A 19544-nucleotide genomic window follows, 5' to 3' on the forward strand; every position below is an offset into this window, starting at 1 on the left:
AGGAGCTGGAAGTGTATCAGAAGTTTAACGGAAACTTTGAATAAATATGAAAAAGAAACTCTGGAACAGTGAACGACTGGACGTGCCAAATTCACACTAATTCAGCATGTTCTACATGGCAGTTCAATGCTTTGCTTCTTCTTGTACCGCAATATGACTGCACTGTGACTATATCTACTATACCACAGCTGAGGCTATACTTACATTTAATCAGCTTCACGACTTCTACGTGGTTTGAATGTGTCACTAAGGTCCCGTTCACCTGCAAGAGAGAAAAAAAAAAAAAAAAAAAAACATTCATATTCATACGCTTGACTATACCTGAAGAAAATGTGTACCGTGTGTTGTGCAGTCTCTCTGAGCTTATGTTTTATACTCAGACTTACAACTCTACATCCCTCCTCAGGCATGTATCTGCACTAACACAAGCAGCACAGAGGCCCAGGCCATGATCAGGGAAGAGCACTGCTACAGCTGCAGTTCCACATTCAGCCAGCAGGTGGAGCGGTTTCACAGAGTGGAGGGATGCTGAAGTTTGCGAGCTGCGTGTGTCTGCGTATGTATGCTTCAGAGTGGTGTGTACAAGTGGGCATGCATGTCTGTTTACGTAAGCTGTGTGTGTGTGCAGGCACAAGCGTTGTTTTTATTTGGGTATTTTGGTGATAAATACGCACAAAAAATACCGTAAACGAAAAATAATAGTTGTTGTATATTTCTTTCCCGGACATGTGTAGTGTGCTTTATTATTGATTCAATTGCATTGACCATTTCATATTTCATATAAAAAATGTATTTCCCCAAAAAACAGGTTTCACAATTATTGGCACCCCTGGTTTAATACTTTGTGAAAACACTCCTGTCAAAGATGACAGCCATGAGTCTTTTCCTATAATGTGTGATAAGTAGAGAACACATTTGGAGGGATGTTTGACCATTCCCCATGCAATTTGCAACAATTTTACTATATATTTTACTTTTTAAATTATTATATACAGTGCTAAGTGGTATGTTTAATTTTGTACCCATTACCAGACTTCTGCAGCCATGTACCCATTACCAGACTGAAAGGGATTCTGCATGCTTGTTACCATATTTTTATTCTCCAAGGAAACAGGAAGTGATGCAATGACAGACACAATACAGTTCCTTTTGACTGAGATAAGCTTAATTAAGCAAAATTGTTCAGCCAACTTTGATAACTTTGATATCATTTACCATAATTGTTAGGGCTGCCAGTACTTTTGACAAATGTTTTTTGTTTTGTTCAGTTTTTTAGTAAAAAAGAGATTACTTAATAAAAGAAACCTTGAAACATGATAGAAAATGTATTGAAATAAAAGTATAGTTTCCCCATATGTTTGAACATAACATATCAATTATTATTAGTGTTGTTTATTATACCCAACCTTTTTTATTCATTTTTATTAAGGGTGCCAATAATTCTGGGGGCCACTGTATATGGGGTATTGAGGCAATGCAATGTATGCAAGTGTGTATATGTGCCTGTGTGTATATGTGCCTGCGCGTATATGTGCCTGTGCGTATATGTGTGTATATGTGTGTGTATGTGCCTGTGGGTATATGTGTGTATATGTGTGTGTGTATGTGCCTGTGTGTATATGTGTGTGTGTATGTGCCTGTGGGTATATGTGTGTATATGTGTGTGTGTATGTGCCTGTGGGTATATGTGTGTATATGTGTGTGTATGTGCCTGTGGGTATATGTGTGTATATGTGTGTGTGTATGTGCCTGTGGGTATATGTATGTATATGTGTGTATATGTGCCTGTGTGTATATGTGTGTATATGTGTGTGTATGTGCCTGTGTGTATATGTGTGTATATGTGTGTGTATGTGCCTGTGTGTATATGTGTGTATATGTGTGTGTATGTGCCTGTGGGTATATGTGTGTATATGTGTGTATATGTGCCTGTGCGTATATGTGTGTATATGTGTGTGTATGTGCCTGTGGGTATGTGTGTCTGTGGGTATATGTATGTGAGTGTGTGTATATGTGTGTGTATGTGCCTGTGGGTATATGTGTGTATATGTGTGTGTATGTGCCTGTGTGTATATGTGTGTATATGTGTGTGTATGTGCCTGTGTGTATATGTGTGTATATGTGTGTGTATGTGCCTGTGGGTATGTGTGCCTGTGCGTATATGTGTGTGTATGTGCCTGTGTGTATATGTGTGTATATGTGTGTGTATGTGCCTGTGTGCATGCGTGTGTCTGGATGTTTGGTGTCACCAGTGACTCACTCACCTTAATGATCCTGTCCCCGGTCTGAACGCCAGCCCGCATGGCAGCGCCATCTACAGGAGGGAGGCAGAGGAACAGGGGGAAATGACCCTCAGCGCCGCTTCATCTGCATGCAGAAACAGGGGCCCCACAACCCTCAAACACAGGGGCTCCACAACCCTCAAACACAGGGGGCCCACAACCCTCAAACACAGCGGCCCCACAACCCTCAAACACAGGGGCCCCACAACCCTCAAACACAGGGGCCCCACAACCCTCAAACACAGGGGCCCCACAACCCTCAAACACAGGGGCCCCACAACCCTCAAACACAGGGGCCCCACAACCCTCAAACACAGGGGCCCCACAACCCTCAAACACAGGGGCCCCACAACCCTCAAAAACAGGGGCCCCACAACCCTCAAACGCAGGGGCCCCACAACCCTCAAACACAGGGGCCCCACAACCCTCAAACACAGGGGCCCCACAACCTTCAAACACAGGGGCCCCACAACCCTCAAACACAGTGGCCCCACAACCCTCAAACACAGGGGCCCCACAACCCTCAAACACAGAGGGCCGCTTCCCAAAGCGCCGGGCCTGACTAAACCCGACACCGCGTAGACTCAGGCGCACACACAGATCGATCGGAGCACCGCAACAAACACCGGCGCCGAACACAACACCGGCACAGAACACAACACCGGCGCCGAACACAACACCGGCGCCGAACACAACACCGGCGCCGAACACAACACCGGCACCGAACACAACACCGGCGCCGAACACAACACCGGCGCCGAACACAACACCGGCACCGAACACAACACCGGCGCCGAACACAACACCGGCGCCGAACACAACACCGGCGCCGAACACAACACCGGCACCGAACACAACACCGGCACCCGGAGCAGAACCGGCCTTAACGCCGACCCGCGTCATCGCGCGCCGTTAAAACCCGCTGCCTGAGCGCAGCGCGAACCGCAGCTTAATTAACGCGCAGGGCCGCCTCACACTCCGAAAACTGGGCTCAGCGCTCGGTAATTACACACTCGCCTGTTTTCCAGCGCTCCAGCCAAGCCCCGGAGGATGAATAAACGCATGTTTTGCTGCCTCATATCACATTTGAGCAGACCCGTTTTTAAGTACAGGGCCGTCTCCAAAAAAAAACAAAAAAAATAAAAAACCACACAGAAGCCAAGACGACAGGAGCAGCACCCCCAGCTCTGCGGAGGCCTATCACAGCAGCGCACGCTGCCGGCTGGCTTAAGCCCCCCCCCGGCCGGGGGCTTTAGGAGCGAGAGGGGGTTCATTATGGGATAAGGGAGCGACAGACGGTCCCGGCCGACGGAAGGTGCCGCATCATCCCACTGTAAACAGCGGTGACAGGGCCGGCGCTGCGCCTGCCTTTGGCGGAAGACATAAATAACACTTAAGGCTGTTATGTCTGCAGCACACGCCGCGGCGGGAAAGAGAGAAAAGCGCTCAGGTAAGGGCTGTTCCTCCCTCCACCCCCCCGACAGTGTGAGCACACGCGCTGACGGTGTGTCTGCCTGCCCGTCAAAATACCCCAGAAAACTGGACACACACGCGCTGACGGTGTGTCTGCCTGCCCGTCAAAATACCCCAGAAAACTGGACACACACGCGCTGACGGTGTGTCTGCCTGCCCGTCAAAATAACCCAGAAAACTGGACACACACGCGTCAACGTCTAATTGAGAACTGAGGTAAGTACAGTGTGTGTGTGTGTGTGTGTGTGTGTGTGTGAGTGTGAGTGTGAGTGTGTGTGTGTGTGTGTGAGTGTGTGAGTGTGTGAGTGTGTGAGTGTGTGTGTGAGTGTGTGTGGGGGGGGGCAGGATTTACGGTGACACGAGGCAAATGCGAGAACAGTCATTGGACAGACGCAAAGCTGTTACGTGCGTTCAGTTCTTGTACGAAACAGCACCGAAAACATGTCCACTCTCATATACACATCTCCCCCAGGACCTGACCAGGCCCCACACACTTACCCTCTTTCACCAGCTGGACGAACACGGGGTTGTCTCCGCTCACCGTCAGCCCAAAGCCATTGTCATCTTTCTGAATGATCACACATCGCTGGACGAGCCCTGAGCACGCACACACACACGCACACGCACACACAGAAAGAGGGGAGAAAACAGGGTCACACACTGCAGCAGGGCTCCCCACAGTCAGACGGAGAGCGCAGTGCAGGTTAGTGCCGTGTGGCCCTTCCACAGGAAGCCGAGATCAGTGCCCACTCCTTTAAACACCGTGGTGTCCACCGCACACACAGGCCAGAAGAGCAGTCCACTCCACACAGAGCAGAGCAGTAAATTCAAGCATGCGTTTAGGTCCACTCTGCAAAGCCGTACTGTACTTGTTCCTATACCAACCAAGATTGACAACTAATGGCCAATTGATGAAAAATGACAGAAAATGCAGCACGTGCTTGAATTTTCACTAAAGGCTCTGCAACAGTGGGGCTACAACACGGCACACGCAGATTTCACACGGTTCCACACGCCACGCTAAGTCACGCCAAGTCACTCCACAAGCCCACACGCGCACACACAGGCAGAGGGAAGCGTGGGTTTATTCGGGAAGGTTCCTGGCTGCAGCCACCGAGGTGTTCCCCACGCCCTTCCCATTCGAGGCTCAGGTGGTCAGAGAGACAGGAAAGTTTCTGTCTCCCAAGTGTCAGCGAACCTCATGATCGTTGTCACGGAGACGAGCTTTCCCCACACAGTGCGCAGAGACGGAGACAAGCTTTCCCCACAGTGCGCAGAGAAGGCCTCAGTCAGAGGTCTCCACACAGAGGAGCGCATTCAAGGGCGGGACAGAGCCGCACGGGGGCCACGCGTGTGAGCGGGGCCCATACGGCAGCAGGGCCCATACGGCCCCGCTCGCCCGCCCACACAACGGCCCGCTGTTCCCCCGGGGGAGGGGGGCTCGCTCACCGAACTAGTGACTCACTGCCCAACATCAAGGACAAAATACCCAAATTATTCCCCCCCGGTCCAAGGCTCTTTGTAGCCCGGCGGGAATCTGAATCTGACAGCAGCTCCAGGTCCTTTTTAACCCCTTGAAGTGCGGCGTTCTTCAGGGAGCGCGGGGGAAGCGTACGCCCAGGAGGGAGGGTTCCGGTCCCCGCTGGGCAGCGAGGCATGAGCGTGTCAAACTGCACCTGTGCCCCCGTTCCCAGCTCTGCCTGCAGGGGGTGCTCAAGCCAGCCAAGCCCTGGGGCGGTTTGGGGAGGTCTGTTATCCGTGCCGAGCTGTTATAAACACACTCCTGCGTGGTGCTTTTCAACATGCCAGCAAGCTGGGATGGAGTAGAGAGGGACACATCCCGGGGGCTCATGGTGTCTGTGTAATAATTCAAGTGTCCATGTGTGCGTGTGGATAATGTGTGTATTGTGGTATGGGTAAGATTATATTTGCGCATATGTTCCATTATGTGTAGGTATGTACCACAGTGTAACTGTGTGTAGGTTTTTGTGTGCGTGACTGTCAAGGTGTGTTTGAGTGTGGTGCGTGTGAGAGAACACATAGTGTGTGGTAGAGTTAAGACTGTACGAGTGTAGGGCACGTGAGAGAGTGAGAGCCTAGTGTGTGTGTGTGTGAGAGAGAGAACATAGTGTGAGTGTGTGTGTGTGTGTGAGAGAGACTGTAAGAGTGTAGTGAGTGTGAGAGTGTGTATGTGAGAGAGTGAGAGTGTAGTGTGTGTGCGTGTGAGAACATAGTGTGAGTGTGTGTGTGTGTGTGTGTGTGTGTGTGTGTGTGAGAGAACATAGTGTGAGTGAGAGAGTTAGACTGTACGAGTTCAGGGCGAATGTGAGTGTGTAGTATGTGGAGTGTAGTGTGTGAGAGAGTAAGTGTGTAGTATGCAGAGTGTAGTGTGTGTGGGAGAGTGAGAGTGTAGTATGCAGAGTGTAGTGTGTGAGAGTAAGTGTGTAGTATCCAGAGTGTAGTGTGTGTGGGAGAGTGAGTGTAGTATGCAGTGTAGTGTGTGAGTGAGTGTAGTATGCAGTGTAGTGTGTGAGAGAGTGAGTGTGTTGTATGCAGAGTGTAGTGTGTGTGAGAGTGAGTGTGTAGTATGTGGAGTGTAGTGTTTGAGAGAGTAAGTGTGTAGTATGCAGAGTGTAGTGTGTGTGGGAGAGTGAGTGTAGTATGCAGTGTAGTGTGTGGGAGTGAGTGTAGTATGCAGAGTGTAGTGTGTGTGAGAGAGTGAGAGTGTAGTATGTGGAGTGTAGTATGTGAGAGAGTGAGTGTGTAGTATGCGGAGTGTAGTGTTTGAGAGAGTAAGTGTGTAGTATGCAGAGTGCAGTTTGCGGGGGGGGGGTGTCACACTGTAGGATCAGCAGCATGGGGAAGCCCAAGGCCAGCTCTTACCACAGGGCTCTGCTTTCCCCTCTGCTACACTCCCGCTCCTCTGCGCCAGCAGCTCTGTCACGTGGTGGGGCGGGACAGGGACAGGAAGCGGGAGAACACGTCAAATGAGAACCGTGACAGTACCAAAGGGCCTCACCAACTCACCCACCTGCCCACACTGTGCCGTTCAGCCCTACCAAAGCAGTGAGCCCCACACTTACCTCGCCAGGCGTTTCAAGGACTTACATACTTCCAAAGGTTCCAGTCCCTAAAGGCACAGACCCATAGGAACTATGAATCTTAAAAAAAGGGCCTGGATTTCACAGGATCAGCTCTTTCAACCGCGATCATCAAAACATAAACCATTTTGAACAGAATGTGGATTCCGATCCAGGATCAGAGAGGGCACCATTTTGGATAAAATATGGACATGAGGCCTATCAAGATGACCGCCAAAACCTTTCACCAAGAAACGCAGGCATTCAAACTCAAGAATTTAGTTCTGCTGAAGAACTTGAAGAATTTGAACATTTTCAAGGATCGTGAGAACCCTTACTTTATAGCATGCTTTTATCTACAGGAAAATATGAACGCTATTGACGACCTCTGACCCTGAGAGACACAGGCTGGATTCACTGCGGTCTACAGTTGGGCCTTACCTATACCGTGACTTAATGTGGCAGAACAGACACTAATCTGGATAGGAGAGTGCGTGCGCGTGGCTGCGACTCAAAGCACGGCCAGATCGCCGAGCTGTCAATCAATCCAGCGCCCGTTCCAGAGGGCTTAACACAGTGTACAGAACAGCACTGCTGGCTGAAGCAATGCCGGAGCATAACAACTCCAGAGGACGAAGCGAAGGAAACGTCCAGCTAAAACGCTAATGTGATGTCGGTCTTAACAACGAATCGCACAGGATCGGGGCACTGTCACAACTGAGGAGAGAGGGAGAGTGAGAGAGAGGGAGAGTGAAAGGGAGGGGGAGGGAGGGAGGGAGGGAAGGAGAGGAGAGGAGAGGAGAGGAGAGGAGAGAGAGAGAGAGAGAGAGAGAGAGAGAGAGAGAGAGAGAGAGAGAGAGAGAGAGAGAGAGAGAGAGAGAGAGAGAGAGAGGAAAAAGGCAGAGAGGGCTTTGGATAAGATTCATCTTATCATGCCAATAAAGCATTTTTGGAATTTGAATTTGACAGAGAGAGAGAGAGGAGAGAGAGAGGAGAGAGAGAGAGAGAGATAGAGAGAGGCAAAGAGAAAAAGCGAGGCAGAGAAAGGTGGAAGGGGACTGATCCCATGAGTCATGTTCCAGCGACAGACTCCGGAAGTGTCTTGTCGGCATTCCTCATTCACCCACTCATTAAGAGCAAAATTTATATATGACCGCGCTCCATGTGTCCATTGAATGGAAAAAAGTTACCCCCTGCCCTCCCCTCCCCTTTTCTTTTTCTTTTTTTTGGGGTTAGACAAGAGGGATAGGGATATCAGAAAGGGGGAATCATGAGAAACGCATGGAGTATGTGCGCGCTTGCGCGTGCATTACCTGTAGGGTCAAACTCATGTGAAGGGGGCGTGGTCTGTTTGTCACTCTTGGGCTTCTTGTCCGGGGGGTGGTCCTTGCTGAGAATGCTGCTTGCCCTGCGGAGAGAGAGGCAGTGGGGGACACACCGTCACGCAGAAAGACACGCAATCCCGTGGAAGGTCACGTGGAAGTGACAGATGACAGCGAGGCTAAGCCATTTATTAACGTATGGAAGCGTGGTCCATAAACAGGAGACCGCAGGAAAGCATGCCAGACCCTGTTCTCGTCCTCCATCGTATCTGCTTCACCCTCACTTAAAGGTACAGTAGGTCATTTCGGACTTCTAACGGTCAAGAGAGGACCTGCAGCAACAAACACCTTCAAACCACAACACTGTCTATCCCTCCCCCTTCTCTGTAAACGCACTGACGTTGAAATGCCATTGGCTGTGGCAATTAGAACCAATTTTCAACCAATGAGCATGAATGATTGTACAGCTATACGATGTTTTGGTACAGAGTGCCGGCCCGTCAACTGCATATTTTGAAATCCGAATTTAAGGACTATAAACACAGGCAGAGGGTGAGTCAACATGTCAGTGAGCCTTTTTCAATGATAGTTAGGGATTTACAATGGTCTTGTAATAATGTTTTTAGACAAAAATCTTACCTATTGTACCTTTAAGTATGTTCTCCAAACAGTGCACAAACATTTTGGAAAAGAACCTCCGGCAAACATGTTGCCATTGTCAGTATAATGAATAGGCCTCTGACATTCACTTAACCTCTTAAAGCTAAATTGGGCCAATCTTCACCTGTTTTGCACTGTTCTGTAGCATTTTTGCGTCTTCCGGACAAAAATAAATACAGAAGGCCTATGGGAAAAATTCCTTAAAAATAACACATGACATGTGGATGTTTGTATTTGTATATTAAATTATATATATATATTTTTTTATAAATCAAAAACAATTTGGTGTAATCTTAAAAAAAGAAATGCTAACAGTGGTTGCCACACCCGTGACGACTCCTCGGACAACTACATCGCACACATCGTTGTAAATAGCTTTATTTTTGCTATTGTTATTATTGCTATTGTTATGCTCTAATGTTAGCTTTGACTAGCTTGAAAAGCCATGTCGCAGAACTGCTGGATGTGATGCAGATAACATGGGCAGCAATCTAATCATTTCGGGTGGAAAGCGGCATTGGAATTCAGCGGACCCTCTGCCATTTAAGAGAGAAATGTGAGAGGATAAAAATGTCTGAGTTTAAATGCTATCTTAAATCACAGACTATGACAGGGATGGCTAGGTGAAAATCAATTCATTTTTTCCACAGAGAAATTCTCCAGAAATCCATATGTGGGCAAAGGTTCTTGCTCTGTGTTACGTCAAGACTCCCAATGAACTCAATGTTCTTCAGTTCATGTCCCTCCACATCACTGGGGGGCGCACAAACTTTCTGCACAGATTTTTTTATTTGCTCGGCACAACTCAGGAACATTGACACATAACTTTCAAATTTCAAGCCAGGAATTTGAGCACAAATCTCTGTGTGATCGATCGTAAAGATGACAATACCCTTAGGCATAGGTTCAGCAACGCTTTGTTCAAAAGGATGAATCTCAAAAAGTATTCCAGTCATGACCACGGCAATGCTACAACGGTCGTGTCCAGGTGGAATGCAGGAGATTTCGGGAAGTGGGTCCTATCCGATTTTGTTTGCCACGACAGAATAAAATCCAGGGAAGTCGGACCTCATTTCTTAGCCAAACTAAGGACAAATCCTTTCGACAGGAAGGCAAGCCAAATGAAACATGAGGAAACTACCTAAAATATATGAGGAAACTAGTTATGCTAGGTAGCTAGCTACCAAACTAGTTTCTCCATCTTTTATTTGGTTACTATAGACACAACCTGCTGCCCCAGACCAGTTCCATGATGCAACCAACCATGCGATATTTGGACGAACCGACTGCAGTTGTGAACAGTTAGCACTGAGGGTTTTGCACACACTGCACTGTACAAACTCAAAACACCGCCTCTTTTTATTCTGCTCTTGTTTGGTTCAATTGTGTGTACCCTGCCGGGGCAGCATTGGCTCAGGTGGTAAGAGCCCGTCTGGCAGTCGGAGGGTCGCCGGTGACCCTGAGCAAGAAAACTAACCCCCAAATACTCCTGACGAGCTGGTCGGGGCCTTGCATGGCAGCCAATTGCTGTCGGTGAGCGAGCGTGTGTATGAATGGGTGAATGAGAAGCATCAATTCTACAGCGCTTTGGATAAAGGCGCTATATAAATGCCAACCGTTTACCAGTTGTGTGTCAGGTCTCCTTTGTTCAGCATGCCTTGCATCATTTGTAACATTGTCTTACATACTATGGGGACAACCATGTGCTGAACAGAGATAACTATGCATCTACTGCACTGGTTGTTACTCATGCGTCCATTTTGTATAAGAAATGTCAACGGCGTTCTGAGCGGGTGAATTGCCCGCTTGGCTTTTTGGGCATAAATGACTTCAGTTCAGAGCAGGACTGTCACTGTGTGTGCGCCGCCAGGCCGAACAAACATCTAATGAACGAGGCCACAGAAGACCGTAAAATGTTAAATTACAGGGTTAGCCAGTTTTGAGCACAGATACATAAATAACAACTTTAGTTATGTTTAAAAAAAACCCTGGATGCTGCTACCAGCCCTGTGACAACTCCACAGAGCACCAGAGAGAATGAGTCATAGACTACAAACAATGCGCCTCTGTGCCGGACCTTCTTAAGACTGAGGAGCAAACGGTTTCAAATAAAGGGATGGAGTGCCACCGATCATTCATAAACGGGAGTCCAGAGCAGTACTGTCAATATAGGAAACTGAGCGGAAACTATGGTAGGCCTGGCTGGATGTTCCACATTAACCTGATTTATTAGGGGACACTGATTTGACGTGCGTGTCCTTGCAGTACAAATGAAAAAAACTTTCCCCGGAAGTTTAGGGTTGCAAAAGACTCCTGCTGAATGTTAAAAGCGCTGATGACATTTCAATGCACATTATGTTTACGCCGATTACGAGGCGCGCACCTGAAAATCTTATGAGACCAGGGCTGCTTATTTCCTTGGTTTTATTGCTTAATTTCATATCACGTCTCCTTGGCTGACAGTGGAGTATGGTAAAAACATAAAACTGAGGAGGGCACAGGAGCGCGGGGCTGAGAGGGATGCTAATGAGCGTGTTGGAGGTATTGTTGCACAATCTTAACGGGGTACAGATCAGGGCCGTGCCGAGAGCTTGTCAGGGGCAAGTGCTCAAGTAAGACAAGGGCACGGCAAGTGAGGAAAAACAGCTTTACAACGCTATGTTATTGTACACAATATATACACTCAGTGAGCACTTTATTAGGTATTTGACTTATTTTTTTTGACTTCTTACGTCTTCTGCTGCTGTAGCTTATCCACTTATAGGTTTGAAGTGTTGTGTGTTCAGAGATGTTCTTCTGCATACCACTGTTGTAATGTGTGGTTATTTGCGTTACTGCGCATCTTCCTGTCAGCTTTGACCAGTCTGGCCATTCTCCTTTGACGTCTCTCATTAACAAGGTGTTTGTGCCCACAGAACTACTGCTCACTTGCTTTTTAGTTCATGTGAACATTAACTGAAGCTCCTGACCCATATCTGTATGATTGTATGCATTGCACTGCTGCCACCCTGATTAGATAGTCGCATGAATAAGTCCTAATAAAGTGCACAGTGAGTGTATATTTTGCCAAAATTAATGAATAAAAATGTGTAACACAAACAAATCAAAGCTGGCACATGGGGCACACCGGGGCCCAAAGCGGACAGGTGCTCGGACACACAGAGCCCTCCCCCCTGCATGTGCCTGGAATGGACCACTGAATGAATGCTGACCACTCAACTATGAACACAGCATCTCTGGGAGCCCTTCCAGAGCTCCTTACACAACACTGGACTGTACAGAGCCTCCCAGCCTCTCTTGACCAGTGTACACCAGGGGGTGTCAAACTGAATCCCCAGGGGGCCGCAGGTTTTTGGGGTTTTCCTTCCAATCAGCTGTCAGTGAAGGCCTTGAGAATAAGGTGTGTGGACTCTTTAGCCAATCAATGACTTGAATGAACAACCCAAAAACCAGCAGACACTAGCAGCGGCCCTCCAGGACTGGAGTGTGACACCTGTGGTGTAAACTGTAACCTGCTAATAACCCTAATTCACTGCACAGGAAGCACAGAGGGCTCTGAGGTCTCACTAATATACAGTAATTTCACAGGAGACACAAAGCTTAAAAAGCTGAAATTAAAATGGGCTTAACACATACAGTCACCCTTGAAATGATAAGGGCCATCGGAATTGCAACCTGGGGCATGTTTCCTTTTGCAGCTAATCATAAATTAAATGTGCGCTTGCTGCCTGGGCATTCATTCCATTCCACAGATGCAGGGGTATTCGCAAATATTTCCTGTGGAAGGTGCTAGCATTCAGTTTACAGGGAAAGGTTTAATGGTACAGGATCGTTACTCAGGTCCACTTTAACTGACCAATGCGTTTCCATGGGTGGAGCTGCTTAAAGGGCCTGATGGGAAATGAAGTTCACAGCTGGCTTAACACTCTGCGTGGCATCCTCGTCCAATCAGTGAAGCTCTGCCTCTGTGAATGCGCCCGTGCTATAGGGCAGCAATAATCTAGGCCCTGACTGTGGGCGTGGCTACAAGCAGGCCTGCAAGAGGCCCGAAGGCCAATGCCTACTGTACTGGGTGCACACTTCTCTTGCCTACATGGAAATGTTAAATTAAACTTTAAATATATATATTTTTTTTAAAGAGTCTTACCTGGTCGCTTTTTTGGGAAACCTGTAAAACAGAAGAGAGAACATTTTAGTTGAGGGTTAAATTGTTTAAAAGCATCAAATAATCATAACAGCATTTTTTAAAAACAAACAAAAAAATGGAACAATTAGAAAACAGTGGACACAGATTGACATGCCGGTCTGCTCCTTGGGAGAATTCAAGGATTGTGGACGCATCCTTTGGTAATCACGCATTAACACATTTTATACCCGACTGTGCAAAGTCATAGATCTGTATGTGATTACTCGGTTCCACCTCCAGCGCCTGGCATATCTCACAGGATATTTTGAAGCGGGATATTCACCGGAGCAATTCAGGCTAAGTGTCTCAATGCTGCAGCAGCAGTACCCAAACCTGGGAATGAACCTTGCAGCCTTTGCAGACTCTGATGATAAATTAGGCTACAGCACAGAAAGCAGGACCAACCCAGTCATTTAGCAATCAATGAATCAATTCTGGCAACAAAATAAAAAAAGAAAAAAAATGTTTACAGTGCTAGATATTGAATACTTGGTGTCAAAGAAGTCCAAAATCAATGAAGGACACTACAAAAGAAAAGACCCTTGCTGTTAAATTGATAACAATAAACAACACCACGCAATGCGAGAGTTACTGACATTCAGATATTTATATAAAATGCTAATCTAGGGCCACTTTCTGTTCTAATCCAGACTGAGGCTGAATCTCGATTCAGGAATTCTGCACAATTTTAAAAAATAACAAAAAAAAAAAAAAAAACATCCTAAATTGCGGACGCTAAGTGGACTGCAATCAGCACAACCTGTGGTATAAATGATATAATTTAATATATTATTTAAATGGTATAAATTAGAGGCAGGACCAGAGGCAGCGCTGGGAGGATGTCATTTTATAAATAGCCAGGGACTACTTTTTTCTAATTCTGCGGGTGTTTTTTTGGGGGGTTTTTTTGTTGCCGTTCCTTCCCTGAAACAATGGCTCCACGCCGAGAACAATGGCGCTCACGTCAAGCCATCCGACCGGAGAGAGGCATTGTGGGATGTGCTCCCGGAAACAGCCAGGGCTCCTGGCCGGGGTCCCATTTCCTGAGTGTGTGAAAGGGAGAGAGGAACAGGCGGGGGGGGGAAGGGGGGGGGGGGGGGGGGGGGATCGGCTTGGAGGGGAGCGGGGACACGAGCAGGATTTGCCAAATCTCTTGCTCATCCCAATAAACTTGTTTTTAAGCCTGCTGCAGCGATCAATACGCGGCCAAAACGACCCCCCTCCATGGAGGATATGGGTGAAGCCCCCCCCCCCCCCCCCCTCTTCTGAGCCAGCTTGTACAGCAGCTCTGCAACGTCGGCAAGACAGACCCTCTCTTCAGCCCGCAACGGCTGTCCGTCCCCTCCTGTAAACTGTCAGTTTTGGCTTCTCCTATCGTGTCATGAAATTATCGGTTTCTTCCACTCGGCTTGGTGGAGTAGCCGCAAGTTTTTCACGTTCTTTACCTCTTTGAGGTCGTGAAAACAGCAGGCAGCTGCTGACAGGAGGAAACGGAGTAGCCTTTTCCTCTTCTTCTAAACACGGGTCTGGGTACAGCCTGGTGGATGCACGTCACGTGACCCCCTTTAGCGGGAAGGGGGGGGATATAATGGGGGGGCAAGTGCTGGTGGGATTTGTGCGTGTGAGTGGGCGGGCGGTTAATCGAGGGATTTAGCCGATGCTTCGAGCGTCGAACGCGGACGCAGTTAATAGCGGAGGAAAGAAGCTGGACAGTCTGGACGATGAGGGCCTGAGACAGGAAGTGGCTCACAAACAGAGCAAGCCTGACGCTCTTTGAGCTCTTTGAACATCTGCGACTAAATATTTTGTTCAGGAAAATGCATGTGAATTCACTCAAGCAACAATAAAACTACTGCTGCCGTCACAGTGAGTAAATAAACTCAGAATACCAAAAATCAACTTTTAAAATGTTAATTCAGTCTCTGTGTTTGTATCCAAAATTACATCATTTTATATTTTAGCGCACCATTTGCCATTAGAAAATGACAAAGAGAGGTTGTAGAGGGAGGGTGGACAGTTTGCTCCAACTGGAAAAATAATTCAGCGGCTCATCTGCTGATTGGGATGCATTAGCATGTGATCATCGCAAATGTTTTTAAGTGTACAGCGCCATTTCAATAGATCTGGGTTGTCACGAAGATGTTTACGTCAAGTTTTTCCCGGCAATGATGGAACGCACGAGCCATTTTCTCCTGTCAATCTGTTCCCTCACATGTAGTGCTGTTGATACAATAAGCTTTGCCAATTCTCTCCTTGAGTGAGAGAATGTTCAAACTAAAGATGAAATTAAAAGTAATTTATAAATAATTATAATCCGGCAATTTACAAACACACAAGCTCTGAAGGCATAGCTAATACTGCTGTTTAAGCTGCTTTGTTGTTTGTGTTTTAAGTGCTTTTAAGGCAGCAACCCATTTATTGCCCCATACCAGCCACTGTGAAGGCAGCTGGGACACTTAAGTATCTGAAATATCTTTCGTTGAACACGAAAACTATCTGAGTCAATACCGTACAGTTAACTAAAGTTATATATATTTTTATAACTTTAGTCGGCCATTTGATACTGCTCTATTAAAAGAATGCATGTGAACTTTCCAATTCAAAAGACGGCCAAATATTTCTGCACATATTTTATGCTTCGTTAGTTTCATGAACGTTTACAGCAAAAATGTCTCACTCTTATGAGTAAAACAAGTTTCTGAATTTCTGGGTGCACTGCTATTTCCCTGCGTTGCAGAATGTTTGAGATTGCACCGGTGCCATTGCCCCGAAAAGCAGGCCTACAGCCCTGAAAACCGATCTGATGGCAGTCTGGGGCAAATCAAGCAACAACACTATAATGACAGAGGTCAAGTGAGCTTTATTTGTAAGAATTAGGCCAGTGAAGGTCAAAACGTCTGTGTCCTTTTCAAACACACATGCCTAAACAGTCAATGACCCCTGGAAGTGAACTTATATATTTATCAGCAATGCAAAAGCTACCGATGTGGTGGGTACGCATGGGGGGTTCTTCTCCACACGAATAATCAGCTCACGTTTTTCCAACAGAAAAATTCAATTAAAGCTGGAACTGTGGGGCTGCATGCTTAAAAACCTAAACCGATTGAAGCCCCTGATCCGCGACCTGCCCTCCATGGCCTTTTCAAACCTGGGAGCACACAATAAAACCGTGGATTTGCATAAACAATACGCACAAATAAGAGCAGAAATAAACCAGCGGAGGACGTGATTGACAGGTGTGGTCTGGCCTGTCCCAGCACAGTGTCCCGTGCATACTGGCCTTCTAGTGGAGGGTACCTGCAGACCCCTGCAGCTCCCCTTGCAGAGCGGCCGGGAGCAGAGAGTTATGAGGGGCTCCGGTGTCAGCGCTGGCATCCCGCTCCTCGGCACCTCGGGACCGGGCCGCGGGGAGAGCTCAGACGCGGTGTAATTTCACACCTGTGAGAGTCACACGCCAGCCCGCCAGCGCCAGGGAGAGAGGCACCCCGTCCGCCTGGCCAGAGCCACGGCGACCGCCCGCCCGGGCGAGTTCTGCACCCCACCTGCACCCCACCTGCACCTCACCTCCACCCCACCTGCACCCCACTTCCACCCCACCTGCACCTCACCTCCACCCCACCTGCACCCCACTTCCACCCCACCTCCACCCCACCTCCACGCCCTCCCCAGGCTAATGACCCGCTGCCGTGGAAATGGCCACATCCTTCCGCAGAGGAATCTGCATGTGCCCAACTTCCTGAACAAAGCCGGTGACCACACTGCTCAGAGAGAGCGAGAGAGGGAGACGGAGGGAAAGAGAAAGAGAGACAAAGGTAAAGGGGAAACAAGGGGGGAGGGAGGGAAGGAGAGAGTGAGAGACAGAGACGGAGAGACTGAGAGACTTCCCCCGTAATTTTCATGTTTCTGGAGTGGAAACAAACAAAAACACAGAAAAGAAAATATGTACTTATAAATATAATGAGAAGGTATGCAAAATTAATGAAAAGGGAATGGGGGAAATAGAGACAGGGACAGGGGGGAGGGAGGTAAAGATGAGAGGGGGGTCAACAACAAAGAGAAAAAGAAATAAGGAAAGGAAAGCAGGAATGAGAAAACAGGGAAAAAAAAGGGGGAGAGGAAAAAGTGAGAAAAACTTGAAGTGAAAGGGAAAGATGGGGAGTGAAAAAGGGCCCTGGCCTGATTCAGAGAGACGGAGCAGAGTTCTGAGAAGGGGGCAAAAGCAGGGGAGCAGTGGGGTATCAAAAAGCCCCGCGGTCAAGAGATCCAGCAGGACAGGAGCAGGTGACGAGGCCAGGCCTCCAGGTTCTGGCCCCACAGACAGTGCAGCTGAGGGGGGGGGGGGGGGGACATGAGGCACTCCTGCCTGCCAGCCATGCCCTGAGCTGAGGGCACTGAGGTCAAGGCTGCTGGGTTAACCCTTCCCTCTCTCAGGGCAGCAAAAGGCCAACAAGGGCCAGGCAGACAAAATAATCAACAAAGTAATAAAACGTAGCCGCAACACGGCCGCCAAAACAAAAACACACTGCAGTACACCGGCCCCGTGACTGCAATTAACACAACCTGCCCATCTGAGCCCTGACACCTCTGTCTGTGTATAGTGCCTCTGCACGCCCTGCCCAGGTGGCTGTAGGGCAGCCTGTAGCGTAGTGGTTAAGGGACATGACTGGGACCCGCAAGGTCGGTGGTTTGATCCACGGTGTAGCCACAATGGGATCCGCACAGCCTTTGGGCCCTTGAGCAAGGCCCTTAACCCCGCATTGCTCCAGGGGAGGATTGTCTCCTGCATAGTCTAATCAACTGTACGTCGCTCTGGATAAGAGCGTCTGCCAAACGCCATTAATGTAATGTAAGGTAATGGATGTCACTACTGGCTGGGCAGGCAGAACCCTTTGTGAAACGGGAGGATTGAGAGCGGGTCCCTGGAGTGGCAGAGAACACCCACAGCACCCAGAAAAGAGGGGCTGCAGGTTCCGAACCGGGTGGGGCATCGAACCGGCAACCCTCGACCGCCAGACGACTGCTCTTACTGCCTGAGATAATGTCGCCCCGACCACTACCCTCCCACCCCCTGACACGTGAGGAACAATTCAAGCAGGGCAATGTCAGAAAAGCAGGACTTTGCCTTTGCCCACATCCGCACTGCAACAAACTCATTTTTATCTTTACTGGAAAAGTAATACACGGTAAAAAAAAGAAAAGAAAAAAAAAAGATTAAGGCAAAACAAAAAAATCAGATTTCATCCATTTCCCATTAGGAATAAATCTCCTTGCCAGGATTATTTGAGAATTAAGAATGGGGATATTTGGGATTACTGTACCCCTCTCTTTGCCCAGTTTAGTGCAGGGTAATTGTGCAGAGTTAAGATAAGAGTTAAGTTCAAAGTTAAGCCTGTATGTGCTGACTGGAAAGGACAGCATTCAGAATTGAAACGGCCCTCAAATCATGCAGAGGGAACATACTGACACAGAAAAACACGCGCACACGCACACACGCGCACGCACGCACACACGCACACACGCACACACACACACACAAGCACATACACAATCACTCACACACACACACACACACAAGCACATACACAATCACACACACACACACACGGGCATACGCACGCACACGCACACGCACACGCACACGCACACGCACACGCACACGCACACGCACACGCACACACACGCACACGCACACGCACACGCACACGCACACACACACACACACACACACGCACAAGCACAAGCACAAGCACATACACATACACAATCACACACAAGCGCATACGCATATACACACACACACACACACAAGGGCATACACACTCACACACACACACAAGGGCATACACACTCACACAAGGGTACACACAGGTGAAGGACTGTCCTTTTCAGAGACGGTGCCTTTCGGACACTAGGGCTAGCAGAGCCAGCAGAGAGAGTGTGTGAGCAGAGCACTAGCACTGGGGGTGTAAGAACCCTATGGAGAGCAAGGTCCCGGCCCTCAGTGGGAACCCTGTGAGAGGCAGTAGCCAAGGGGAGAGCAAGAAATCAGGACAGAGCCAGGATACTCTGCAAAACTCCATATCATCACTGGCAATTTACAGATTCCTTTATCCACCTGGCACAGCATGCACGAGACATTTTATCCGGTTATGCAGGCAAAGATTAAAGCAAGTGCACGGCACCATACTGTCACAGTGGCTCCAGCAGATGGGAAGTCTGAATGTCACATATAATACAATATAATGCACAAACTACCAGACGAATAGGCAATAAACCAGGTGCTGCAGGTATGCTGTCAAGACACAAGTCCACCCTGTCACTGCACTCAGCATCTCCACCCTGTCAATCTTCTGCAGATCTCCACTCTGCACAGTCCACACTGTGACCCTACTATGTCACTGAATTGCACTGCACTCCTCCAAATAGTCAAGAATGTGAGGAAAAAGCAAAGCCCGGAGAGAAGTCTTCTTACGACCATGAGGGAGGGAATTGGGAACATTGTAAGGGACAGGTAAAGGTTTATTTCCATGCGGGAGGGAAG

The 19544-nt window shown here is 48.2% G+C and overlaps 1 protein-coding gene across 1 annotated transcript in view; it reads right to left on the reverse strand.

The window, feature by feature from the left end:
* arhgef12b (Rho guanine nucleotide exchange factor (GEF) 12b) overlaps positions 1-19544 on the reverse strand; it is a 106228-nt gene that overhangs the window by 48129 nt on the left and 38555 nt on the right. Inside the window, 6 exon segments of the mRNA XM_061248319.1 lie at positions 205-262; positions 2265-2314; positions 4254-4352; positions 6639-6692; positions 8149-8243; positions 12965-12985. Coding sequence (XP_061104303.1) covers positions 205-262; positions 2265-2314; positions 4254-4352; positions 6639-6692; positions 8149-8243; positions 12965-12985 — 377 coding nt within the window.

The sequence above is a fragment of the Conger conger genome, chromosome 7, assembly GCF_963514075.1.
Source record: "Conger conger chromosome 7, fConCon1.1, whole genome shotgun sequence".
NCBI classification, from domain to species: Eukaryota; Metazoa; Chordata; class Actinopteri; order Anguilliformes; family Congridae; genus Conger; species Conger conger.